Source organism: Drosophila virilis, chromosome 3, assembly GCF_030788295.1.
Source record: "Drosophila virilis strain 15010-1051.87 chromosome 3, Dvir_AGI_RSII-ME, whole genome shotgun sequence".
Lineage (NCBI taxonomy): Eukaryota > Metazoa > Arthropoda > Insecta > Diptera > Drosophilidae > Drosophila > Drosophila virilis.
The window spans coordinates 3,443,060-3,470,608 of NC_091545.1; the positions used below are offsets into that span (position 1 = coordinate 3,443,060).

The window sequence follows — 27,549 nt, forward strand, 5'->3', positions numbered from 1 at the left end:
ATATAAATATCTACACAGAATTTCTTTATAAAGGAACATGCTGCCAGCGAAAACCAAAATAAGAAACATTTCATTTAAATATTCATTGGAGATCTGAATGTTTTTTACAGCAAAAACAAAAATAAAATATAAACAAAACATAAACATATTATATATAAACTTAAGATACCATACACACACACACACACACGCATGCTGAGTTAAAAAAAAAAAATATCAACAAATAGTCTAAACTATAATTTGTTTGTGTTGAACGAAAGCGAGCGGGCAACAGATAATTGTTTAAATATATTTAGTTAATTATTGTTTCAAAAATCGCATTGAAGTCAAATCGAAAAAGAAACACAACATTTTTAATTGATTAAAAAGCAACTGAAAGTCGTGCGTTTACAATATGTTTGTCATTTATTGTTTGATAACAAATATTTGCCTAGCCTTACCCTTAACTGTTATACAAACATAGCACACCATATATATTTTAACTGTTATACTCTGTTAAACACACGCCGCATAACCAAATGGCATTTTTCTAACAACTGCCACCAAAACACACACAAAAAAACAAAACAAAACAAAACAAGAAATTGTAAATTAATTTAAAAAGAAAAGAAAACAAATTAATTTAACTAAGGCTTGAGCGCAGCGCGTCCTGTGTGCAGTTGTATTTGTGTACTTTGCATACACACACACTACACACACACACACACACTACACACACAGCTGCAGCTGGCTCAAGCGCTAGGGATTCGTTTGTTTTTAGGCGGTTTGCGCAGTGTGCAAGCCACGCCCCCGCGCCAGAGAGCGCGTGCGAGTGTACCCGCCGGCGGGTTAGACTAAAGAGAGCGAAGCAAGCTAACAAAAGCTAAATGCTATGAAATTGCAAAATGAGAGCCGTAACGAGAGCGAGAGAGCGCATACAATTTAAAATAAAAAATATTATCAATGTAAAATCGTATGTACTATAAAGAGAAAAAACAAACAAAAACAAGAAAACAATACAAAAAAAAAAAAGCTAACAACAAACGAGCAAAAACAAAAAGCAGTAATAAATACATTTACATAGATGTTGCAAAAACAATGCGATATTTGAGGGGGTTGTAAGTGGGGGTTTGCCCCTTTTGTAAACAGCCTTTTTCCCCCCATATTATATAATCTAAATGTAAATAATCTTGAAATGTCTTTGTTGAACGACTTTACCGCTTGCTCCTATATATAATATTCGATATTGGAATCATAGTTTAAGATTTTGTTCACATCTTCGTAGCAGGCCGAGACTTGTATCCTATGAGATTTCTATTAACCTGATGATAGCTGTAAAACGGAGACAAGGTTGCATGGAACATCCAGACATGGCTATACCGACTACCGACTGTTGATTCTGATGACGTGTCGTGACAAAAGTATGATACCCTATTCAAGGGTATACAGATTTCACTTAAATATTTGTTGTAACGAGAACCCAAGCAGCCCTCTGTTCTAATGTTGCTGGACGCCATCATTTGGTTACCCACACTATTCACCTACATTGTGTTCCTGCTCATACTGATCATACTGTTCTTCATCGTGGCCTATGTCAGCCATAAGATCTACATATCCATCTATGATAATCTGCCGTTGCCGGCAGCGCCTGGCTCCCGATCCTCGGTGGCATTGCGTGAATATTCCCGTGACTTCTCGCGCCTGGAACATGTTGGCGCTCAGTTGAGCTCGCGCTCCGTGTGGATACATAATCGTTCAACAATCTTCGAGTCGCCGGTGGGTAAGTAGGTGTATATATACCAGTCCAGGCGCCGCTCAATTGGCTGACACGCAGTGCGCATCACATTGACTCTGGAGCCGTGCTTTCTGATCAGCGTCGCGCTGGACATCTACTCGGATCCGAACCAACGCGCGATCAGCTGCTTGTGCAATTGTAACGACAGCGACACCAAGTGCACCATGATGGCCGACCAGGCGGTGAGCAATGTCCGTGTGCTCAAGTACTACGATGATCTGGCCAGTGTGCCGCGGCTCAAGGTGCTGCTGCGCTGCAATGAGCGCAAGAATATGCGGCTTGTGCTGGACGATGTCATCAAGGATGTCATGGAGGCACGCTGCTCGGAAAATGCGTCCGCTTGCCCCACGCCCAGATAAAGGCGACCAACGGCGGGGCACAGAGAAAGAGAGTGTCAGAGAGAGTGAGGGCGAGAGAGAGAGAGAGAGAGACAGATGGACAGCTGCACAGTGGTTCGCATGTACTTATAATTGGGACTTTATTTTTGTAGAACTGGTTTTCTCTATATATTCTTTGTGTTGTTGTAAATGAAAAATATTCTAGGCATGGCTTTTGGTCTTGCCACCCGTTAAACAGGTTCAAATGTTGTCGCAAAGTCCAGAGCGCATTGAGCCGACGCTCGTCTGTACAGTGGTTCGGTTCGGGGTTCGAGCCAGCGTCTCGTCTTCGCTAGTTCGATTCATGGTTCGAGCCAGCGTCTCGCCTTAAAGTTCGCTTTTTGGGGTACAAGAAAATGTGCCCTGTTCTCATTATTTTTTTTAGAAAATACATTTTCTATCAACTGGGCAACGTTAAGAAGACAATCGTATGTTACATTTTATAGGTACAACTGGGACAAATATTCCATGCCTTATCTACTTTACTAAACATTTTTATCAGTTGCCCAGATAAGAGTCGAGCATTTGGTCGAATCACGTCGGCAACGACCCCCCCTCCCCCCTCTGGCAATTAGTTCGGCACAAGCCGCTAATTTTTTTCGACGCTATTCCAATTTTATTGTCAGTTGGCATTTTTATTCTCTGCTCATTTAATAAAGCAGAAACAAAAGCGACGTAGATTTAATTGCTTGATTGGCTGAATCAATGAATATGTTTGGCATTCAATGAATGTTCGCTATACGCATACCCTGTAGCTAGAGTATAGCCGCGAATGGGGTATTATAATGTTGGGTATAAATGGGCTTTATCAATAGATTTACTCTAAATTCTATAGGAATTTTTAGATTGACTGTCTGATAGAACTCGAAGATTGAAAGTGTTTGCAGATATATTATTTGATTTGCACAACTTGGCCTTATATGCTCATCCAAAATCTTTCTAAAATCGAACTATTATAGGATATATATAAATTATAATATATTATATTGTATGATATATCTAGCTCTTATAGAAAAGGCTCGTCAAATGCTAGGGTATCTAAGCTGCGACATTCCCCGCGTAGCTGTTATTTCGTCTTGTTGTTTTAATTATGGTACTGCACTTATATATATTTTTCGTCATCCACATATGCCGAATTTTAAATAGCTCTTTCTATAAATACTCGTGCTGCATTTACAAATTGAAATTTGTGCATATATATATATATATTTAGGTATACTTTCCGCCAGATCGGGGGCACTTTGGACCAGTCAAGAGAGTATCTCTCGTATTCGAGCTGACTCAGCACATTTGCATAGACTTCATTAAAACAACTATTAGATTTTTGGCACCCTTTGGACCTGGGCATAGAGTATCTGCTCTTCGAGCACTCTGCTCTTGGCTAGCTTGTCTAGTGTAAGATGTATATATATTCAATATTTTTATAACACGATGTGCACAGAGTCGGGTGCTTGGATGCAAACCACTTCGACCTGACCCTGGTTAATGTGGCAGGCGGCCTGGCCACTCATATTGGTGAAGCCAATAAACGAGTTTCAACAGAATGCTTATCATAGAGCGAACGAGTGCTACGCGGCGTATACGTAACACAAAGTTCTATTTGAAGTCGAGTCGCGGCACGCCAGTGTCTGGCCTCAGTTCAGGCACAGGTGTCAATGCACACGGTACGGAAAGTCGCCATCTCGATATATAAACCTACGTGTGAATTAAAATACATATATATATATCTATATATGTGTGCGACATTTAATTAGCATACGCGTTTCACTTCAGTTCTGTTTCGGTTCGACGCACACTCACATACTCTTTCTGTCTCTGCTTGGCCTGTCTCCGAATTGAACAGAAAACAAAAAGAAACAATACAATACAATTATAACAAATACAAGTTATTGAAACTCTCACAAAAACATAATGCTGGATCCCATATCGGATACACCGCTGGTGCTGGCCTACGTATTTATGTCGCTGCTGGTGCTGATTGTCTGCTTTATACTATTCAATGTGGTCCACAAGCTCTATCGCGGCATGGGCGCTGATGTTGGTGTGGGCGTGTCGAGCAGCTCGCTGAAGACAGCTATGCTGGAAGTGGATGTGATGAAAACCGGTTAGCTGGAACAACAACAACAACAACAACGACAACAACAACGCTGCTTGGCGAGAATCTCAACAGCAACAGCGAAAGCGACAAAAACAAAAACGCTGTGGCTTGTGGTTCAGAGCAGCTGCAACATTGTACATAAAGCCACTGTTTATAAAAATAATAGCATTTTAGCCTAGCCGTAAACTAGTACTTATACACGTATATATATATAATTAAGTTTTACACGTTAGGTTACTATAAAAAAATATATTTCAATTTATTATTTTCACTTAACGGCTACTTTTGTTGAGTACATTCAGATTTGCTTCCCGAATATGAACTGATTTATCTAACTGTTGCGGTCGCTTAGCAAACTTCGCTTTGAGAGAGTTTGAGTCAAAATTGAGTGAAGTTTGAGCTGCGTCAGCAATTATGCGTGGGATAGTACTCTGATGGGAACATTGACAGTGGCGTGATATTTAGGGTGAATTGTTTATGTCTACCAAAGGGGGACAGTTTGATCTTGACCAATGTCGATGTTATCACCAGGCTCTTTGTTTACAATATTAGAAATGTTTATAATTGTGCTTATGCTTATGTGCTAAGTTATGTTAAAGGGTGGGTGCGACTATGGATATGTCACTCCCCCAACCATTAGAAAAGTGCCTGTCCTCAGGTGTTTAAGTTTGGATATAGTGTAACATTTTCTTCTTTTACAATTGGTATATCTCCTATTATTGTAGGTGTTTCTTCTACTTTGGGTTTTTTATATTTTATAATTAATTTCTTAGGTATGCTTTTGAACTTATATGTCAAATACAGTGTTAAACTTATTAATATGATTACAAATATGGTTATTGTAATTATCTGGAATACATTGTTAAATTTTGTATGTGCATTTATAATTTGTTTCGTTTGTACAAACGAAAGTGGTTCTAATTTTATAACATCATTGCTTACGTAAATGCTTTGAGTATAATCTAACATATTGTTTGAAATTGAAATTTCATTAATTTGCAATGAACAATTAAAGATTTTTATTATATTGTTTCCTTCTATTGTTATTTCGTTATTTATACAATTATGGTTTAATATAGTTTTTGGTAAATTCCAAGTTAAAATTATATTTGGTTCTATGTAGTTGATTTGAAAATTTTGCAAAATTTTAGTATAACTACATTCTGATGTTATTTGGTTTAAAATTCCTGTTAAACATTCATTATTAATTAATTTTTTTGTTTCTCTGCTATAAACTTTTTTATCTTGGGTAAAATATTTTTCATGAGCTATTTCTGTCAAAATATTATTATTTTCATCCGGGTATGGAATTATTTCGAATACCGGGCTTTTTATTATTTCTCGAGGAATATGGGATATTATCAGTATTTCGTTTGTATCTGATTTAAACCAAGTGGAAGTTTTTGTATTCAACAATTTCTCAGAATTAACATGCAACAAATAGTCATGTTTTAGTAATTTTGGGTTAAAAATTCCTAATCTTGTGAGCTGCATTCCCATCTCAATGTCTTCTATATATTCTGTAAAGTGTTGTAAGTTAAATATAAGGATATCTAATTTCTTTCCTTTTTGTTTCTCTTGATCTAGTTCGTTCATGATTTCTATTCCTTTGTTTATAGCTTCTATTATATAATTTAATTCGTTAACCTGGACGCTGTTTTCTGCTAAGTTGCTTATTTTTTGTTCAATTTCTGCTTTGTCTTCTTGATCTAATGTTCCAAATAAGTATTTATATGCTGTTCCTACTATGTTAACTAAACCTCTTTTGCTGCGTTTGGCTATTTTTAAGCCGTTTATTTCTCTGTTTAATTTTTCTACTAGGTATTCGATTTGTATAAGGTTATTGAATTCTTTACTTTGTTCAATTAAATTGTTAAAAGTTTCTTCGGTTTTTGTTATATTAACCGTTAAACAGTGGAATTCGTAATCTGTCGGAATGTCTATGGTTCCTGTTTTAAATATGAGATATCCGTTATGGGCTTTGATAGGATTAATTTCAATACTCTGTGCATTTATATAGTTTACAGTTATTGATAGTAATATTATAATAATTAATTTAAGCTGGTGCTTGTATGTTTTGATCGCTGTCTGTTGTTGACCTGTAATTGTTATATTTGCTTTGATTAGTCTTCTTTTTCTTTTTGAATTTGGTTTTGTAATGTGTTATTTTCCTGCCTCTGTTAGTTTCCTCAAAATGTTTGTCGTCGATTTGTCTTAGTTCTCCTGTTTTCTTGAACGGGGTTGTCGTCTTTGATTTAACTAACGGTGAGTGTTTGTATCTAGTGTCAATTTCATAATTTGTTCGTTTTTTGTTGAGGTTATTTATTAGTTTTTCTTTATTAGCTTGAGTGTCATACTCTGGTGTACCTGCATATATGAATATGTCCGCTGGTGTTCTGTTAGTCGTTTTGTGCTTTGTTTTATGATTGTACGTGTAGAGTATAGTTTCAAATTTTGTAAGTTTATTTTCGACGTCTGAGTCGCTGTTAATGATTCTTAGTTTTTCGTTAACTGTCTTATGAAATCGTTCTACGTCGGATATACCATTTTTACTAGTGGTTATATTAATATTTACTGCTTCTGATTTTAGCCATAATTGTAAAGCTGTGCACATAAAAGCTGAGTCTTTGTCTGCCTTTATTTCGATGGGTTTACCCATTTGGTTGAACACTTGTAATATAGCTCGTTTGGTTTCTAGCCAGTCTCTACTTTTTATTTCTATTAATGATGCAAATTTTGAATAGATATCAATGCAAGATAAAAATTGTTTATCTCCTACTATGTAAAAATCCATTACATATTTTTCTCGGATATTAGCGATTTCCGGAGTTATTTCGAAAGTTAATTTTGTATCTCTGTGTTCTGTTTTTGCGATGTTGCAAATCTCACATTCATTTATTAGATTTTGAATTAAATTTTGATAATCTGGGAAATAGTGGGTTTCTTTGAACCAATTGATAGTTTTTTCAATTCCTGGATGTAATAATTCTTTGTGCTTTTTTAATATTAATTCTTTGAATTCTGCGTATGTTTGAAGGTCTATTAATTTTGTACTAGTTTTCATTGCCTTTGTTGAATTATTTGGACTTATTATTTCTAAGTAGGCTTCTTGAAAAATTGGAAAATCTGCTTCGTTGTGGAAGTATAGCACACTTTTCTTTGTGCATAAGTATTCTTTTATTAATTCTTTGGCATGCGTATTAGTCATGTCTTTGTACGTAATTTTTATGTTGGTTTTGTGAAAGTAATTCGTAACTTTTGTTTCGTTCTCGGTTCCTTTTTCAAATTCTATTTGTCGATTATAATAATTAAGTGGTCTTTCTGTGATTTGTAAATGGTTACTGTTGTCTTCTTGAGCACTATGTATTGTTGCTCTTGTGCTAATTGTATCTTCGCCTAAGAAGTTTTCGTTTAATTGAATTCTGGACAGAGCATCTGCCACATAATTTTCTTTTCCTGGGACGTATTTAATTTGGAAATCAAACTCATTTAGCTTGATCTTCCACCTTTGTAATTTCATGTTAGGTTCTTTCATATTATTTAACCAGACGAGTGGTCTGTGATCACTAAGGATTTGAAATTGTCGACCAAAGAGATAGGACCTAAAGTATTTAGTGGCCCAAACGATTGCTAATAATTCTTTTTCAATCGTTGAATAATTTAACTCATGCTCGTTGAGAGTTCTACTTGCATAGCATATAGGCTTATGCTCTTGCGAAAGGACGGCCCCTATTGCCATATTACTCGCGTCTGTAGTTAATGAAAATGGTTTTTCGAAGTTAGGGTATATTAAAATTGGGTCGGATGTTATGAGTACTTTTAGCTTTTCAAACGCTAGTTCGTAGTCTCTGTCTTTTATATTGATTTTTGCTCCCTTTTTTAATTTAAGTGTTAATGGTTTTACTATATTAGCGAAATTTGGTATAAATTTCCTATAGAAACCACATAATCCTAGAAATGACTTAATTTCTTTTGGGGTTTTTGGAATTGGGAATTTGACAATTGCTTGTATCTTGTTGGGATTTGGTTTTATACCCTCAGTTGTGATGATGTGACCGAGAAATTCAGTTTCTTTTCTCATAAACTCGCATTTATCCAACTGTAGTTTTAAGTTAGCTTCTCTAAGCTTCTTAAATACCTTTTGTAGCGACAAAATGTGTTCCTCCAATGAAGTGGAAAAAATAATAATGTCGTCTAAGTAGACCAGACAATCTTTAAAAATTAAATCTTCTAAGAGATTGTTCATACAACGTTGGAACGTTGCAGGTGCATTCTTAAGACCAAATGGCATGCGAGTGTACTCGTAATGGCCATGTTTAGTCGAAAATGCGGTCTTGGGAATTGAACCAGGATCCATTTGGATTTGGTGGAAGCCTTTGGCTAGATCAATGGTTGTGAAATATTGACATTTTCCAAGTTTGTCTAATATTTCATCCATGATCGGGATAGGGTATTTATCATTAATAGTTAGTTCATTGAGATTGCGGTAATCTATGACTAACCGGAACTTTTGCTTTCCAGATGCATCGTTTTTCTTTGGAACGATTATTACTGGTGAGCAGTAAGGGGATTTGGATTTACGTATGATATTTTGTTTTATCATATCGCTTATTTGTTTATTTACTTCCTCATCGTATATTTGAGGATATTTGTATGGACGCTTGTAAATTGGGTCCTCATGTTTTGTTAGAATTTTGTGTTTAATTGTACTAGTGAAAGTCAAATTGTCACCTTCATGGTACTGGATATCACGAAATTCATGTAAAACTTTTTTTATTTTTTCTTTTTCTTCTGAGTTTAGGTGCTCTAGCCTAAACTCATTGTTTTCTATTAATTCATTATTAATAGCGAAGTTAAATGGTCTGTCCTCTGTTGAGGGTGGATCAAGGCACTCTTGTGCGGTCATGTCCTCTTCGACCTCTTCGTCGTTATATCTAAAACAAAAGTTAAATTCTCCTAAGGTTACGGATCCTTGTGCATAGTCTATTTTTGCTTGACATGCCTCAAGGTATTCTCTCCCAATCAGAACATCATAATGCTCTGAGAAGTCGTGAATATAGAATTTTTGTTTGCTCGGACAAATTTTGCTTGCTCCTAAGCGTATACTTTGTTTTAATTCAATAACACCATTTATGGTGTGAACCTTTAATGTTTCGTTGTAAACTGGAAAATTTAAGCGGTTTGTTTTCATTAGATTTATGGTTGAACCTGTGTCGATGACACATTTTAGAACTTCGTCATTCATAATCAATTTTATGAATGGATTTCTTCTGTTTGTTCCGAGGCTTGCTGATGAAAATTTTCGGATGTATCCATTTTCATCTGCCCACTGTTACTATCTCTTTGACGTTTAGTCGGAGGGTTTGGTGCATTCAAGCGTGAATGGGACTGATTTTGGTAGTTTAAGGGATTTTGGTATCTACCTTGACTTAATTTCTGTTGGAACTCGTGGTGAGCTTTCTGATTGTCTTCGGACTTACTGTGCTGTTTATTTTGTGCGTGATAACTCTGATTTGTGTTGGAATAACCACTTGAAATGGTGGTTGGGTTAGCATTTTGCTGATAATTTCCCATGTTCCTACGATTGTTATTTGGATTTCCCTGAACATTATTATTTTTAGGTTTTTCAGTAACGCTATTTTCATATAATCCCTCTCTTTGAGCTACTTGCTTTAGTTTTTGTGTCGACGTAATGTCGTGTCTGGCTAACATCATGAAAAGCCTATCTGGTAATTTTTTTGTAATAACATCTTTGATTGTGTTATTCATAGCATTTGTATAAAGGGTTGTATTGCTAGGTATATTTTCTAGTGCTAACTTATTTAATATAACAAAAGATTTATTCTCGAGCTCCTCGATGAACTTACGGACGTTTCCTTGGTAATTCGTGTTGTATAAGCGTCGAAGGAGTTCTTCAAATGGTGTCTGCACTTTGTATTCTTCAATCAATGCGTTTCTCAGCTCCTGCCAAGTGTTGGCTGCTGTCCTTTGTGATATTCTCTGAGCATCTCCTGTGACTTGCAATTCGATGGCTCCGTATAAGATGCTATGTTGTCTAACATCTCGGGTTGGATACAGGTGTAGGATGTAATCTATCCTTTTAATGAAGGCGTTTAGTTGATCCGTTGATCCGTCAAAGCTTGGCACCTGTCTAAGTTGTGAAAGGGCCTGGTTGAGGTGTTGTTCTGATAATTCCATTGTCATCTTGGTGTAATACACTTTTTTTTGAATAGTTTTGAGTTTGTAGGTTTGAACTTTATTGTTCTTTGATTTTGCACTTTTATTTTAGGTTAAAGTTTGTGATGGATTATTGGTTAAATGTTTTTTTTTTTTTGTGTGTGTGTCTTAAAAAGACTCAGTAATAACGTATTGCAGGGATCAAACGATATGCAAAGCCAGTCGTTATTAACTGTAGTAGCTTTATTGCCCAAAGGGTCAATATTATTAAGCTACTAGTGACCCGAAGGTTCTTGTGCGGATACGTATTCGAGAAAATTTTTATTACACTCCGACAACACTTTCGGTCGCGATTGTGCGTTAGATCTGGGAATTAATTATCCTTTAGCGATCTTTAATTTTTCCCGACGTATCCTACCGACTGCGCCAATTAAGTTTTACACGTTAGGTTACTATAAAAAAATATATTTCAATTTATTATTTTCACTTAACGGCTACTTTTGTTGAGTACATTCAGATTTGCTTCCCGAATATGAACTGATTTATCTAACTGTTGCGGTCGCTTAGCAAACTTCGCTTTGAGAGAGTTTGAGTCAAAATTGAGTGAAGTTTGAGCTGCGTCAGCAATTATGCGTGGGATAGTACTCTGATGGGAACATTGACAGTGGCGTGATATTTAGGGTGAATTGTTTATGTCTACCAAAGGGGGACAGTTTGATCTTGACCAATGTCGATGTTATCACCAGGCTCTTTGTTTACAATATTAGAAATGTTTATAATTGTGCTTATGCTTATGTGCTAAGTTATGTTAAAGGGTGGGTGCGACTATGGATATGTCACTATATATATATTCCATATATATTCCAGATGACGGGGCGGGTTTGTGTCAGGCAGTCTAGTCATTTAATTAGCCATAGCGTATAGCCCATATTGTGGGCTAGGTAAAACGTCTTATGTCCGACATTGATATTGTAAATACAAATAAAAACAAATCGTTAAATACAAATGGGAAATTTTAGCCCAAGTGAAGCACTGGCCAAGTGCAAAGCAATTTCTGTATCGCATGATCGCCGTAAAGCCTCGTTATCATGATGATTGCGCCTTGGTTATCTGTGGGCATGGCATGTCATCAATAATAATTGAAAGCATCGATTAAAATGCCGCGTTAGTCATTGATTTATACATAGGTTTTATTTAAAATAGCGTGTTTCATCTATAATTTCTTTCTTTCTTTCTTTCTTTCTTTTTCCTCTTTAGCAGTTTGTGGCCCAGTGCACGCTTTTCTTTAGTGTCGGCTGCGGCTGCTCGTTTTGTTTGCTGTGTGCTGGCATATCAATCCGTGGGATCGCTGTCAATGGAATTGAATTGGTTGGTTGGTTGCTTGTTTCTTGATTGTTTCGGTTATTGTTTGCTTGCTTTGCTTTGATTCTTACCCCGAATAGGTCTTGGGGTGCTGTGACGCCAAGTCCTCGTCCTGACTGCCCAGCGCCTTTTTCACATACTGCATTAGTTGGAACAAAAATTGTTTAGAAATTCATTTTTTAGCTAATATTTAATTTGGTTATTACCATGGGATTCAATATGATCTCCTCTTCCATTTTGTTGATTTGTTTCACCAAATCGAGCACCTGCGTTATATTTGTTTGCACATTGAGAAACATGTCCGGCAAATTGTATTGCTCTGGATCATCCTTGAACAGCACCATGCCATCTTTCTGATTGATGCTGGCAAAGATTTCGCCCGATTTGATCTGATTGCAAAGCATTAAGTTAAGCATAGTTATGAGAATTTAAATTACAGCCGCAAACAAACCATGTTGAGTATATAGCGCTCCGCTTCAACGGCACTGGGCAGCTGGACGCGGCTGGCTACGTCGCTCAGGGAGAGCGTGAGAAAGGTTTTCGTCAGACGCTGTATGTTACGTTTGTAGAGGGACGTCGCCACCTGCTTGGCCAGGCCCATGTTGTTATCACGCGTAAATGCTTCACTGTATTTGAGTATAATAATGCGCAGCTCCTCGCTTGACGAGTTCTCATACACATTGACCAGATCATGATAATAGTTGGCCAGCGGCTTCATAAAACGCCCAATGACCTGTGCGTTCTTTGGTATATACGATATCTGCACGGGAATCAATAAATTAGTTGATGGATCAGCTATCTAAATTGTCAGATTTCACACCTTGCCCTCGACAATCAGTGAAACCATGAGAAACTTTTTGTATGCCTCCAGCATGATGTGCGACATGGCCATGGCGGGCGTGGTGATGCACACCTCAAAGAAATACAAGGCGCGCTCATAGTTCTTAATTGCCGTAAAGATCATGCCGCCATAATAATAGTACAACAAAAAGTACTTGGCATCGTTGTTGGCATCCTGCAGAGATAAGCAAAACAGATGAGCAAGTGAAGCATGTTTAGGATTCGAAGCTATGTTGTACCAGCGTATGCTGCGGCTGCTGTTGTTGCTGATTTTTGCATTCGGCGGCAACGGTGGAGATGTCTGTTATGTCCGTATCCAAATAGGGCAGTATTAGATTAAAGTTTTTTGCCTTAAGGCTCAGCTGGCAGAGATCGGCGTGTATGGGCGTTAGCTGTGTATCCATTTGTCTAATTTGCTCAATGGCACGCGACAGCACCTTAATGCCCAAAATGCTAAGGTTCTTCTGCACCAGAAAGTCCGTAAACAAATGACAAGTCTCGTAAACTGTTCATGCAGAAAGGGCAGGGATCAGAGATGAATTGAACTGGCAAAGTAGGGCAATTAATGTCCATGATAACACTTACAGGGGCAGACGGCAAAGCGGAGCTGCTCCACATTGCTGCGCTGCACAAATTCTCGCATCAATTGAATGATTTGTACCGGCTCCGGATTGGCGGTCGCGGCGCTGTGCAGTTTGCCGAGCAGCACATAGAGCACGCCCAGCGTGTGCTGTTGCATGTCTAGCGTTTCGAGCACATTGTCCAATATGCTCCAGTTGCGCACCAGCAGCGAAAGCGATTCGGGCAACTCATCGGCCAGCTCTCGGTAGCTGCCTGCATTAGGCAAATAATAATCAAAAAAAAAAATATATATAAAAAAATGCATTCGTTTTGTTCGCCCGGCGCCTGAAACACTTACCCGCTGCGCTTAGTGTGCGCACCTGATTCACATAGTTTTCCAGCGCGCTGCCCATATTTGTTATGCCTATGAAGTCCGAGACTATAGCGTTCTGCTGATTTATCGCTAAGAACTAATAAATTAAATAAAATTATAAAATTATTTTTTTTATACGCGTTCGCGTTTTTCCTGTTGACAGTGTGACCGTAAGCTAAGAACATTTAAATACCAGCACTCTGACTGGCTGCAGACAATATTGCAAAAAGGTGGCAAGGCTTAACGCCTTAACTATTTCTTATTTTCTTGTGATGTGCGATACTTTTTATTTTTGTAGCAGCTCTTTTGGCGATTTTCAAATAGCTAAACTTGTTAGGTACTGTTATCCCCTGTCAATGTAACATTTTAAGCAGCCCTGTTATTGAGCGCCTTCAATACGTGTCCAAGGCAATATCTGTCTTTTCCAATGCAACTGTTAAATCCAAATTTTAGCAGTACAAGCTAGCACCACGTTATTAACATTTCGGCAGAATGTTAAGCTACTACCGTTACTGTTAACTAAACAGCTGATGCTTGTCTGTCTAGCCGCTCAATTGAAATAAGTTTTGAAGAGTTAATTTGTTTGCCATGGAGCTGCCTCCGCGTATTGTTTATGTGTGTAGTTTGTGCCTGCGTCAATACGATTTACTGGAGGATCTGCGTGGCCACATGATGCTATACCACAAGTGTGAGCCCATTAAACCAACGTCGCGGCAAGGCGCGTTGCCAAAGCGAAATGCCAAGAATACGGAGTCTCAGGATCAAAATGAAGAGTCCCTGACGCCGCCACCACCTGCCGAGCTGCAGCCACTGCCGTTTAGAGACTTTCGGGTGGTGCTGCATGCAAATCAACAATTGCCGTAAGAAGCACTTTATGACTTTAAAAAAGAAAATTCCAAAGTTTACACTGTGTAATCCCAACAAAGTTGCGATGCCAGCAGCGCCTGCATCTACAAATTTGAGGACATCCAAAAGCTGGCAATGCACGGCAAGTGCCACAAGGACGCCGGCTTCAGTTGCAGCGAGTGCGGTGCGGATATGCCCAACTGGCGCCGCTGCTCCCTTCACCTGTGGAAGGTGCATCAATTGGATGTGGATCTGCTGCAGTGTCCCGCAATCGGCTGCGACTACAAGTCGCCCATCTCGGCGCTCGTCTGGCGGCACATGCGTGTGCACAGGAGCTGGCGCGCCAGGGTCATGCGGCGTGAGCTGCTGCTGCGTCGGCGTGCCCAGAAGCAGCAGCAGCAGCAGCAGGAGAAACAGCAGCAGCAACAGCGGAGCGAAGCCACAGCATCGCAGCCACAGGCCGCCACAGCTAAGAAGAACAAATATTACGCAGAGAAAACATGCGAGATTTGTCAACGCAAATTTGTCAATGGCAAAACGCTCTCCAAGCACGTGAAGACCGTGCACAACAAGATAAAACCTTTCATATGCAATGTCTGCGGCAAGAAGACAGCGCGCAAGGCTAGCCTAATAGTAAGACATATCTATCTATCTCTATATATAAAACTGTTTGTCCTGACAGACTGACTGACTGACTGATTGACAGATTGGTTATCAATTGGACACCGGCAAGCCGTATTATATTTGTTCTTATCTAAGAGTCTTTAAGTAATTGTCCCCAATTCCCCGCAGATACACATGCGCCAGCACACGGGCGAGAAGCCGCTGAAGTGCGAGCATTGCAAGTTCTCTACGCGAGATCCGAGCTCGCTTTACAAGCATCGCCAGCGGCACGGCAGCCCGGCGTCTGCTCCGAATCCCAGGACGGAGAGCCAACTGGGCTAGATCCGGAACTGCGGCTATATATATTAAAGTAGTAAGCCGTGAACAGATTTGATTTGAATTTAAGTGTTCATTTATTGAGTTTACGTTTTTCCCTTTAATGTTAATATCATTTTAGAATCTGATATGATTTTCGGTTTTTTTTTGTTTTTTTTTTTTTTTTTTACAACATTTCAATTTAGTTTACGTTTTCTGTTTATTTACGGGTTTAATTTTGTTTTGGTTTTTTTTTAATTTTCTTTAAATTTTTTTTGTTTAATTTTAAAAATCTAAGCTTATGTGGTCTTTGCAATTGTTGACGCTCTTCCGGGCCTCTGGCTTTTCGCCAGCACATCTTTGCCTCAGTCCATTTAAATGAGATCGGCGCACATATATATATATATATATATATACATATATATGTGTGTGTCTATATATAGTTTGATATATATTTAATTGTATTTGCCTAATTTTTTATGACGTTTTTTAATTTAATTGAATTTATTGAATACTTTCTTTAAATTGTTTTCAATTGTTTTTGGGCATATGCCGACGATTCCGATCTCCAAGAATCGCAGATATATATATATATATATATTTATATATATATGTGTATTCTCTACTAGTAGCTCAAAATCGTTTCAAATGAAATATGTTTTTGTGATTTGTTGTGTTTTTGTTTTTTTTATTGTCTGCGTTTGATTTGAACATCAAAACTTGTTTCACTATTTTCGAGCGTATGTAACATAGGCATCTGTTTCGGTTATAGATAAATGTTGATATATTCGAGATAAATAAAACGCGATGTGTGTAAAATTGTTATACAGTTTTCTATTTGTTCACGTTCTTGCTTAATATTTACAATACTTTTATGTTGAGTTGTTGGTATTAATTGCATTTAAGATCGTGGATCGTGAGGCCCTGTTCGATCTCTGACTTCTCTCGCTCTCACACTCTCTCTTTGATCTTTCGCCCTCTCTCTCTCTCTCTCCCTCTTTCTCTCTCTCTCTCTCTCTGTCTCTCTCTTTGTCTGTCTGTCTGCCGCCAGCCCAGTTGCGCATTTGTTGTTGCTGCCAAGCTTTAGGCCTTGGTCTCAGCCGTTCTCTTCGATACCAAATCAAACGATTATTCAGAAGAAAGAATATAAAATAGAGAATTATCGAATTTTAGTTAGCTGCCACAGAGCCCAGAGCCAACATATTGCCATGCAGAAAAGGAAAACGATTTTTGTTTATTTTTTTTTTTTTTTCTATTTTTTTTTCTTGCAGGATGTGTGTGTGCGTGTGTGGGGTTAGGCAGGCGCTAAATGTGAATTTGTGAGCTATGAGAGCGAAACAGTGCACATTTGTTTTTTTTTTTTTTTTTTGGAGACGAACAACAACAACGAGAACAACAATGAGCGTGACTTGGGGCGTGACTTTAAGACTTAACATATATGTGTGTATATATTCGATCCGAACTGCATTTGGCTCAGTATATGCTTATTATGGTGATATATAATGCATGATTGGCTACGTCTATGAAACGACTAACGAATTTTTAACTAGTTTCTAGCTTATATTGACCTAGGCTGCAAAGGGTCCTAACCGAACCGATCGAACCGGTTCAAACCATATTTGACTCGACTTTTATTTACCATGAACCGCAACTTGAACAGAATTAGCTAAAAAGAAATCATAGAAACTAAACCAAAAGTACTCCGAATTTGGAAAGTGTTTCCACTTCGGATAATATATTAATAAATATGTGTTCTAATAATTGAGTACCAAGGCTCACAGCTAGTTCTAGGTTCATGGGGCTAAGAGTGGTCGCTGGTTCGAACCGTGCACTGCTCAAAAATGTTGTTTTGGATTTGCAGTCACATGATATTGACATATATCTTTATCGCATGATCTGAACGATCTGGCGACTATTTAATTAGGTTTACGCTGCAATCGAGACAAATCTTAAATTGTCAAAGACTTTCGCTTACGTTCTACTTGGATTATTTTGTTTAATATATTACTCTTTTTCAATTAGTCACTTTTTGGTTTATTTGTGCGTCGCATAATAAATGCTGTGGTCGGCCCGACATGGACTTACCAGAAGAAATAATTACTACGAGTACTCAGTTAGGGCGTTGTAGCCCCGCCCACCACTAACTAAGAGTTAATTGCTTTTCTTTTTGTTTATTTTCAAAAGGTTTTTAGTCAACTTGTTTTGATTAATTTTATTTTGGCTAGTATGTCGTTTTCTTAGAGGCTATTAGGAAACAGTTGTATCTACATAGGTCTATGAGCTTTTGGTAATTCGGTAAACTTTTGTAAAAAACCTAGCGGAAATTTGTCGCTCTAAATGCTACGTAACGTCCGCTTATTGTATGTACAGTGTGTGAAAAAAGTATTGCGACGACAACTTGCATGGGAAAAGAAAATATCAAGTTAGGCCTAGAAAAATTGCTTATAAAACAGCTCGTGTTGTCGAGTCTCTTACCCACATTTCTATATATATATATTTATATATATAAACTGTATAAAACCGAGTTTAAATACGAAATAAAACCTTTCTCTTGGTTTTTTGGTTTTTCTTTTTGATTTAAATGCATTTTAAAAACAGGTGTGAACGACTTTTGATTTCGGTATTGAGTTTGTTTTTTTTTTTTTGATTTGTTTTTTTTTTTTTTTTTTTTTTAATGTCGAGCATATTATATTGCCTTTTGATCGCGTTTTCAGTTTTTGGATTTATGTTTTGTTTTGTGTTTTGTTTGTTTAGTATTGATTTCAGTTTCAGTTCCGGGGCACAATTCTGCACGTTAGTGGCCGTCGACAATCAGACCGTGGTCACACGATCGATCTCAACGTAACGCACAGAATTGTCGCTTTGTCAGCAAATCACCTCCTTTTCATCCAGCACCGCCGTATCCATCGAGCTGAGCGACTTGAGACGCGTCTGCAGCACCGATGAGCCGCGCAATTTGCGTTTGATTTTTCTAAGGAATAGACCAATGAGAATTATGAATAAATGTGTGTGAATCGCGAGTAGTTGTATTCGGTGTGCCAAAGTCGAAATGCGATTGCATAAGTATATATGGTCTATATTTCTGCCTTCCTGTTTGTCTGTCTGTCTGTGTCACTGTCTGCCTGACTGTCTGTCTGTCTGCTTGTCTGTCCTTCGATCTATTTCCCAGCCTGTCTGTCTGCCTGTCGCGTCTGTCGATCTGCCTGTCTTCCAGTCTTCTCTCTGTCTGTGTGCCTGTCTGCTTGCTTGTCTATCTAGCTGACAGACAGTCTGCAAGTCTGATATCAGTCTGTCTGCCTGACTGTCTGTCTGTTTGCCTATTTGCCGATCTGTCTGTCTGCAAGACTGTCTGTCCTTCGATCTGTTTTCCAGCCTGTCTGTCTGCCTGTCGCGTCTGTCGATCTGCCTGTCTTCCAGTCTGTCTCTCTGTCTGTCTATCTAGCTGTCTGTATGTCAGTCTGTCTTTCTGTCTACCAGTCTAGACGGGCAGACAGTCTGCAAGTCTGACTATCAGTCTGTCTGCCTGACTGTCTGCTTGTCTGTCTGCCTGTCTGTCTGTCTGCTCGTCTGTCTGTCTGTCCTTCGATCTGTTTCCCAGCCTCTCTGTCTGCCTGCGCGTCTGTCGATCTGCCTGTCTATCTGCCTGTCTGCTGCCTTCCAGTCTATCTTCCAGTCTGTCTGCCTGTCTGCCTGTTTGTCTATCTATTTGTCTGTATGTCAGTCTGTCTTTCTGTCTACCAGCTTGTCCGTCTGTCTGCAAGTCTGACTGTCAGTCTGTCTGCCTGTCTGCCTGTTTAACTGTCTGTCTGTCTGCAAGGCTGTCTGTCTTTCTGCAAGCCGCTCGCCCTGTCTCCCAGTCTATCCGTCTGTTTGTCTGTCTGCATGTCTGATTGTCAGTCTGTCAGCCTTTCAGTCTCTCTGTCTGCAAGTCTGTCTGCCTGTCTATCATCATCTCATATATTACATTTTTCATCTTAGGATTAATTTGAAGCTTGTAACTGAACGATTTGCTTGGGTTACATTGAAAATTGGAATAAATATCATACAAGTACTATGCTATCGATCAACTGTTAAAATTTTGACATTTTGATCTTATACTGGGCGTATATTAAATATTGCAAGTCCCAAGCTGGAGTTCTTGCAAGAGAAAGATCTCCAAGAGATCTAGAGAATCGATTTATTAGGAAGGTTGCTACAATTTTTAAAATTTAAGAATATTTTTCCTTTTAAGGAGATTTTCTTTTTTGTAAAGTGTGTGGGTTAAATAATATATGTTATAAAATTATATCCGATTAATTTGAACGTCTGCAACAAAAGACGGACTTAAGTCTTATCAGCTTTAAGCCTGAGACTCTACTTGGCACATAAACAGACAGACAGACTCAGCTGATGTTGCTGATCAAGAATATATATATGTGTATATTTTATGGCTACGGAGAGTCGTTCTCGAGTTACTAACTTGTAGGCAAAGGCGGCGAAAGCACAACACGAGAGCACAAATATCAGACAGAGCGTGGCAAGTATTTCGGCGGGCAGTTTCATCAGAGCGGAGCACTGGAGGAACGCCTCATCATCGCCGGAGGGACAATGGATGATGCCATCACACCAGACGCTCGCATTCACACAGGCGCCCAGCTCCGCGCACTTGAATTGACAATCCTCTGTGAATGCAAAAGATATTGGATTTAGATTTCTATACCAACAAGTTGGGCTGGATACTCACCAGCTATGCTGAGCGTTGGTCTGGGCACCAGTTCCATCCAATTGAAGGTGTAATCGCCATTGCTGGGACGCAGAAACTCGACGCTTATCGCACGGGAATGATTGATCAGCGCGAAATTGGGTCGTTCGTTCCAGCCGGAGCTGAAGATCTCCACAAATTCGTAAGCGTTCGAATCGGGACTCAGCGGACAGGCCACAATGGTCAGACCTGGATGTGGTATAAAGAATTACTTTTAAAGGGTTTTCCAAACACGCTCAAGACGACGCTGCTTACCCTCCGATGTGGTGAGCACCGCACGGGCCTTGGTCTCGCAGCGCCAGCTGTTGGTCTCCAAATGGGTCGCGTTCAACGTCTTTCTCGGATTGTGTTTGCTCAGAAAGATGGCCTTGAGACGCACATAGAGAAACTTGTTGCCATTGGAGGGTTCGATAAGCCAGGGTCTGGAGCGGCATTCGATCTGCAAAGGGGCACAGGTGAACGTGATAGAATATATCTTAAGAGATGGGTGGGAGAAGGCAAGGGTAATAAGGATATATACTTTCCCATGTGACTCAAAAAAACAGGTCAGCAAACGAGTGCAGCTCAAAAAAATTATATTGGATAAGTGTGTGCTAGAAGGGAATTCATAATCCTTACGATCTGTGAGATATTCAATAGATCTATCGTTCGCTAGACTGCAATATACCCTGTACTCACGGGGCGGGGTTTAATGGACTGATGTAGAAGGGCCAGCACAGCTTGCGTAATTCGTAAATCATTAGTCAAGTCGACTCGAAGACCTCCTCGTGGTAACCCTGGGTGATTATCCAATGTTGCATTGGATAATCAGCTAATTCGAGCGGCGAACGCCTCTATCAGGTCTTAATGCGATCCTGGTAAGGTACTTGTACCGAGCTCTAAGCTATACCAGAAGCACCTTGATCTGGTAAGACGAACCCCAACTGGGCTAAGTCAAAAATGTGAACAGTCCACCACAACTGTGATTGGATTCCTCGGCTAGCCAGGACTTACTACCCACAGGATTTACAGGGTATACAAAGCTGGGCGGCACTTACATCACCGAAGGTCATGTCGATGGTGCCGCTGGGTCCAAACTTGCGTCTGCCGTCCTTGCAGCTGGTGGGCGCCTTCACGAACTCAAACATGCCCTCAAAATTGGCCGTGTCCGGATCATCCAATGTGGTCATATTTTGTGCTATGAAATGCACCTCCACGTCGCGTCCCGTGGAAGTGTACTCAATGGGCAGATGGGATTGATTGGAGGAGTTGCAGACACAGCCGCGATGCAACAGTATCGAGTCCGGATACGGACGCTCAAAGATCTGTCATAGTTATATATAAACATTAGCATTGGAGAAACTCGCTTTGGGGCAGCTGCAAACAAACCTCGACGCGCACATTGGTGTCGCCATAGCAGAAGGAGCGATTGATGTCCTCGTCCAGCCGCGAATAGCAAACCCTATTGGAGGTGGTCACCTTGCGCAGCTTGATGCGCACCCGCTCGCCGCGCAGCGCCTCGAAGCGATAGACACACTTGAGATGCCGCGTGCCGCCGCGGCCAAAGAGGAATATGTTGCGCACGCTGCGAAAGATGGCCGGATCCTTGCGATCCATTAGGCTGCTGACAAACTTGCGATTGCAGTCCAGCTCGCCGCCGCCCTGAGGTAGGCCATCCTGATGCAGATCAATGAACTCGTACTTCAGCTTGAAGTCGAGGGGTCTGCAGAGGAAGAGAGAGAGAGTGAGAGTGAGCGAGAGAGTCAGTTTATGCCAAGAAAAGGACGGTGCGCGTTCGGTTTCTTCCATTAATACGACAGATTTCAGGGACAGCTCACCTGAGCACCGTGGACTCCGTGTTGCGCAACTCCAGCGTGATGGCATCGCTGCTGGACACATAGCTCTCGGAGATGGTGCAGGGTCGCGCAAAGGTCTCATTGATGTTGGAGCGATCGCAGGTGCGCGGAATCGTGCCGCGACAGAAGCGCGCAATCACATTCGTCGAGTTGTGCGAATAATGGCCCAGCGCATTGTAGCCGCTCGGCTCGCTGGCGCTGTGAGTATGGAGGTAGGCAGAGCTGAGCCAGGTATGGTGCAGTTGATCGGGCAGAGTCACTCACCAGTTGAGATCCTTGCAGACGGGCGCATCGCGCAGTGTGCCGTCCCAGATGCGCAGCATGCCGCTGCAGTCCTCCTGCGTTTGCAGCACGCCAATTGCGCCCACCGACGTCTCATCGATCTGTCCAAATTCCGGATCCAGATTGAACTTCAGCACAGAGATCCAGACCTTGAAGCGGGAGAGCGGCTGATGCAGCCCGGACTGACTGTTGGTGCGACGCGACAGGCTCAAATGGTCGAAGGTCTTGAAGACGCCCATGCCCTGCAGATGATACAGGCACGTGGAGTTGGGTGCCAGCGAGTGTTTGGGATTCTCCAGAATGCCGCGTCCAGCGCCACGTATCCAAAACTCACACGGCTTCTTGTTCTTCGAGTACGTCGGGCTCTGGATGTCCACGAATTGCACCTCCACCTGGACGAGATGTGTGTTGGTTGTAAAAAGTGCGGCTGGCACAGAGTTGGAGCTACTCACCTCCAGCTGAAAGCCGTAGAGCGGCAGCAGCTGCGACGAGGTGCCCGTAAAGGTGCCAAACGGCGATGTGCTGAACTCGACCAGCAGCTCCGGACCGCTGGATACGGCTGCCGGCACCGCCTGACCTCCGCCGCAAAATTTCAAAATGATGGGGTCACGTGTGGTATAGCCATCGTATACGGTCACGTAGTCCTGCGTTTTTGGCAAGCCACAGCAAAAGTGAAAGAAGAGAGCGAGAGAGAGAGCGAAAGAGAAAGAGAGAGAGAGAGAGAGAGCGAGAAATGTGTGAGGAGCGCAACGAAATGAGTGAGAACGAAAAACGAGCGAACGACAAATGTGAATGGAAATGTTGTTCCAAGTGCCGCAACTAGAGACTATATAAAAATGTTCAATGGGGGCGTGGTGGGGGGGCGGTAGCCAAAATGTGCTAGTACAGAGAAATACACTTGGAGAGGGAGAGCAAGAGAGAGAGAGGCAGGGAGAGCGAGTGGGGCTAGCTGTGCGTTTATATTTATTACCCGTACTTAAAGCCCATTAGGCGTATACGTGATATTTGTGCGTTTTAATGCTCGTTAAAGAGCCCAAAAATAGCTTGAAACACATTTTAAGGTATTTTTTTTTTTTATAACGACTTGGCCTTGATTTAAAGCAGCTGCTCTTATGCGAATTTTTGTGGCAAAACTTAGCTGGAATTTAAATTTAGAAGCCAAATCACAGCCGCAATTCGAGACTAAAAACTATGCAGAAACAATAAGCTTAACTTGGCTTGGGTACGACTAATCTGGCGTTTGGTTCGGTTCAAGTTTAATTGAATATTGTTTTTCTTAAAATAAGGCTTTTATGCTTGCCCTTTACAGGGTATAATAATATTCTATATCCGTTAGTGCATATATCGGATTGGAACGATCGTTCGAAGCTTAGTTTCTTTTATGGCAAAGTCTTCATTTGCGAGCTGCGCTATTCTCAGACATTAGCAAAAGCGTAGGGCAACGATAAGGGCATTAAAACTTCGGCATGTCGAAGATATCCTTATTCTTTGAATCTATTCTTGTTTAGTTTTTAGCTAAAGAATTCTTAAGCTCTTGCAGTTTGAAGCAAAAGAGATTTTACATATATATTGCTTTAATTTGAATTCATGAATTTGTGCAGCGCATAAACGAGAAGCCAGCTTGTTTCTGGCTGTATGTTGTGTGCCTGTGTGTGTGTATTTGCATTTCTGTTTACGGCATTTTTGCATAATTTCATGTATTTTAATTGAGCTGGCCCGCAGTCAGCGCCTGGCCATGGCATTTGGTAGGTGGCAGGTGTTTGCCCGGCTTTGGCTGCATTCTCTGCCATTTTGGCACACGCATGACAAATTAGTTTTGCGGCTGGCGACTTTTACATTAATTTAGCTGAGGTTACGGTCGAGGGCCCAGTTGCTGTTGGCCACAACCACAACAGGATCAGGTAATAGAGAACCGCAAATTTATTGAAAGCGTGGCATTTATATAAATTGTTGACGTGGGTTGGGAGGAAACAGAATTGAGAGACTAATGACTGGGAGTTGGCAGTTGGAATGTAAATACACTCAGCGAAAAGTGCGGCTTTAATTGCAATTGAATTTAGATAAATGTTCTGTTGCCTAAAACTTAATACTTAGTCAAGTTATAAATAAGCTTTCATTTCAAACTTAATTGCAGCAAAAATATATTGAAAACTAAGTTTCGAAATGTGCTCAATGAAAGTACAAAATAACTTAAATGAAATATTTTATTCAAGTTTTTTATTGAGAAATTACGGAATCAGATAAAACAGGCTCAAAGTGCTTTAAAACAAGAATTTCGTTGCCTAAAAAAATGCATTAAATATGCTCAATAAAAGTACGAAATACATATCTTAAATTAAGTTTTTGATTGAGGAAAGGTCTAGAATGAAGCACAAAATACCTTAAACTAGAATTTCGTTGCTTAAAAAGTGCATCAAATTTGCTCAATAAAAGTAGGAAATATCTTAAATTAAGTTTTCGATTGAGGAAAGGTCTAGAAGCACAAAATACTTGAAACAAGAATTTCCTTGCTGAAAAAGTGCATCAAATGTGCTCAATAAAAGCAGGAAATATCTTAAATTAAGTATTTTCTTAAAGTTTTCCTTTGAGAAATTTCGAAATAAGCGAAAAGGTTTAAAGTGCAGCAAAAAATATTCGTAACAAGAATTTCGTTGCTTAAAAAAATGCATTAAATGTGCTCAATAAAAGTAGGAAATATCTTAAATTAAGTACTCTTTTTAAGTTTTTTGTTTTTAAATGAAAGACTGAGCTTAAGAAATGCAAAACTTGCTGGCATTTAAACAATGTTTGTGCCTGATTTAACCACAAAATTCTCGGATTATATTCCTCGAGTGTGTGCATGTGTGTGTGTATGCATGTGTGTGTGTATATTCAATGGAACTTTAGCGTTGGGCTTTCGTCTCCTTTCCGGCGATTATTCACACATGCCGCACCAAAATGGCCAACACTTTAGACCAGGGCTGGTTTAGGAGCGCGACAAAAAGTAGGGGAAAAAAAAAATAAAAAATAGATGGTGCAGGGAATGAAAAGGACAATTTGTAGGCAGCATGAAGTCAGCTCGTCCTTCGTGCATTTCTGCACGCCATTTGTGCGGATTGCCGCTTCCAACTGAATGGCCAAAAAGTGTCCTCTGGTCTGCCGGATCTCCGGGATTTGCCAGGCAATGCACGCTGTGCGGGGCACAACGACCATTTAATGGCGACAGCCCCAAAAAGGAATTAGCCAACGGTCACGAGCGAAGGATAACGAAATTGAATACATAGTTTGTCCGGCTAACAAAAAATAAAACAAAAACTTCAAGGAAATAAGAAAGTGTGCCCCAAAGGTGACTGACCGGCAAATACCCTGTAAGCAGCAGTGTTCAGGTCCACTGTCTGCATGGGCAATGCCTTCTTGAGTAGCTGGTGTGAGTCCCAAAGGTGAACGACTAGCAAATACCCTGTAGATGCCTTCTTGAGTAGCTGGTGTGAGCTCCAAAAGTGAACGACTAGCAAATACCCTGTAGATGCCACTCTCCCGCCTCACACTATGCATGGGAAATGCCTTCTTGAGTAGCTGGTGTGACTCCCAAAAGTGAACGACTAGCAATTACCCTGTAGATGCCACTCTCTAGGCCCATATTATGCAGGGAAATGCGTTCTTAAGCAACTGTTGTGAGCCCCAAAACTGAACGACTAGCAAATACCCTGTAGATGCCTTCTTAAGCAACTGCTTTGATCCCCTAAACTGAACGACTAGCAAATACCCTTCCTAAGCTACTCTCCAGCCCCTTCTGCGCTTATTGTCCGTTCCTTATGATATGTTAAGGTCGCAAATAATATATATACTAAAGTCTAAGGCCTTATATTTGATCAATAATGTGGTGGCGATTTTTCTAGAATGAATGGTTTTTCATCTGAAATATGCTATCCAAACACCTTCATGCCAAGTTTTATCTGACTCGCACTTATAATTTTCGAGCTTTGCTTAAAAAACCAGTTCTTAATATTATTTATCGGCATTTATCGAAGCCGAAATCGATAAAGGGAATATCGATAAGCGAAAAATCAACTCTCTAGCTTTTGTGCAGTTCGAGAGTTTCGCCTGCACAGACAGAAAGACAGCTGGACACGCCCACATCATCCCAATCGAAATAGCCTCCATCTGAACGTTACATAAATTTGCACTTAACTAAAATACTCCTTTAGCCCATTTGCCGTGGGTATAGAAAGAGGCGAGCAAATGCTCGTCAAAACATTTTATTGCTAATTCAAGGCAAATAGCACGTCGAGTGTCCTTCGCGGCAAAGTAAAGTGCCGGGCCACAGGGCTCCCCGCAAGGCGGTCGCTTTAAGAACTTGCGACCGGAAGTGAAATTCATCAGAAAAGTGGCCCAAACGCATCTATATAGCTATTCATGAGCTGGCCGAGGTGGGGGCCGTGGCGAATGTCCTGGCGTGCATTAGATGAATATCCTGCGGCAATAATTTACACACAATTTGCATAAGCTGAGGCCTCGCTCGGCACGTTCGTCCACTTTTGCACAGGACATGCGGCCAGGACAACATCGCCTAATGTACTCCATATATAGAGCTATCTCTTCCTCGCCTCCCCTCCCCCTCCCCCACCACATGCAGCTTTATTGTGCGATTTATGATGTGCGTGTCGAGTGTTCATTTATATAAATCCGACTGACGAATTCCCAACAACCCCCCTCCCCTCTCCCGTTGCTCGTTACCTGCCCGTAATGAATATATTATCTATCATTCGATGAATGTCCCTTTTGGCTGCCAGGCTGATTAATCTTGCGCCTTGGCATAAGATGACAAACAATTGTTGCAAGAGATTAGATACAATAAAGCGCCGGCTGGGGCTGGGGTGTGTGCTGTGTGCTGAGCTGGCCATGAGGGGGTAGGTGGCGTGAGGGGGTGGGGGGTGTGTGTGTGCCTTTTGGGTGATTAGTTAAGGTGCGCGACTACGACTAAATTAGTTAGGCGCTATGTGTGAAAACAAGGTTTTTTTTGGTTTTTTTGTTTTTGTAGCATGTCTACAGAGATTCTTTACCGTTGATTTCCATTTGGGCTTTACATTTTCCTATTAGAGAAAATATATATACACATATAGAATATATGTAGCTTGGCGATAAAACACAATTGATTAAGGTGCATTTCAGAGCGAAATGAGGTGTTGGCGATAGAGAGACAGAGAGAGAGAGAGAGAGAGAGTGAGAGAGAGTAGAAGCTACAAATGAGGCGAAATACTTTGGGGTACAGTCTTCCAATTGTCGAAGGACTTTGATTAAGAAACAGAAAACTCTAAGGCTGGGAACTTTTAAGTCTGCTGCCTTCTAAGTCTATAGAAATTGATTAGAATATCTTATCTTGCAT

General features: G+C 40.4%; 5 protein-coding genes across 10 annotated transcripts in view; 3 read left to right on the top strand and 2 right to left on the bottom strand.

Annotated features, from left to right (window-relative positions):
* Positions 1-1,201: 1,201 nt before the first annotated feature.
* Positions 1,202-3,486, top strand: LOC6623807 (uncharacterized). Its single transcript, XM_032435088.2, has 3 exons — positions 1,202-1,400; positions 1,468-1,759; positions 1,814-3,486. The coding sequence occupies exons 2-3, from the start codon at positions 1,480-1,482 to the stop codon at positions 2,131-2,133; spliced, it is 600 nt and encodes a 199-aa protein (XP_032290979.1). The 5' UTR covers positions 1,202-1,400; positions 1,468-1,479; the 3' UTR covers positions 2,134-3,486.
* Positions 3,487-3,808: 322 nt separating this feature from the next.
* On the top strand, positions 3,809-4,491 carry LOC6623919 (uncharacterized). Its single transcript, XM_002046251.4, has one exon. The coding sequence runs from the start codon at positions 4,063-4,065 to the stop codon at positions 4,258-4,260; it is 198 nt and encodes a 65-aa protein (XP_002046287.1). The 5' UTR covers positions 3,809-4,062; the 3' UTR covers positions 4,261-4,491.
* A 6,695-nt stretch (positions 4,492-11,186) lies between these two features.
* On the bottom strand, positions 11,187-13,745 carry CSN3 (COP9 signalosome subunit 3). The gene is made up of 8 exons (XM_002046252.4): positions 13,548-13,745; positions 13,214-13,462; positions 12,868-13,133; positions 12,609-12,803; positions 12,240-12,548; positions 11,995-12,177; positions 11,860-11,927; positions 11,187-11,774 (listed from the first exon to the last, which is right to left on the bottom strand). The coding sequence occupies exons 1-8, from the start codon at positions 13,600-13,602 to the stop codon at positions 11,759-11,761; spliced, it is 1,341 nt and encodes a 446-aa protein (XP_002046288.1). The 5' UTR covers positions 13,603-13,745; the 3' UTR covers positions 11,187-11,758.
* A 259-nt stretch (positions 13,746-14,004) lies between these two features.
* Positions 14,005-16,151, top strand: LOC6623914 (zinc finger protein 525). 2 transcript variants are annotated; one of them, XM_070208728.1, is made up of 3 exons: positions 14,005-14,422; positions 14,489-15,076; positions 15,178-16,151. In XM_070208728.1, the coding sequence occupies exons 1-3, from the start codon at positions 14,151-14,153 to the stop codon at positions 15,383-15,385; spliced, it is 1,068 nt and encodes a 355-aa protein (XP_070064829.1). In that variant the 5' UTR covers positions 14,005-14,150; the 3' UTR covers positions 15,386-16,151. The 2 variants fall into 2 exon arrangements, with proteins under 2 accessions (XP_070064829.1, XP_002046289.1); XM_002046253.4 differs by having other exon boundaries at positions 14,023-14,422; positions 14,489-15,041; positions 15,201-16,151.
* Positions 16,141-27,549, bottom strand: part of LOC6624066 (uncharacterized) — a 48,562-nt gene continuing 37,153 nt past the window's right edge. For 4 of the 5 annotated variants that reach the window (XM_002046254.4, XM_032435082.2, XM_070208726.1 and 1 more), the window contains 11 exons: positions 27,227-27,256; positions 22,637-22,828; positions 22,167-22,576; positions 21,885-22,100; positions 21,436-21,769; positions 21,105-21,371; positions 20,323-20,506; positions 20,050-20,256; positions 19,786-19,987; positions 18,204-18,297; positions 16,141-16,433 (listed from right to left, as the gene is read on the bottom strand). In XM_002046254.4, the coding sequence (XP_002046290.2) occupies positions 16,410-16,433; positions 18,204-18,297; positions 19,786-19,987; positions 20,050-20,256; positions 20,323-20,506; positions 21,105-21,371; positions 21,436-21,769; positions 21,885-22,100; positions 22,167-22,576; positions 22,637-22,828; positions 27,227-27,256 (2,160 nt within the window). In that variant the 3' untranslated portion in view covers positions 16,141-16,409. The remainder of the gene's footprint in view (positions 16,434-18,203; positions 18,298-19,785; positions 19,988-20,049; positions 20,257-20,322; positions 20,507-21,104; positions 21,372-21,435; positions 21,770-21,884; positions 22,101-22,166; positions 22,577-22,636; positions 22,829-27,226; positions 27,257-27,549) is intronic. The other variant, XM_032435085.2, reaches the window with a different exon arrangement.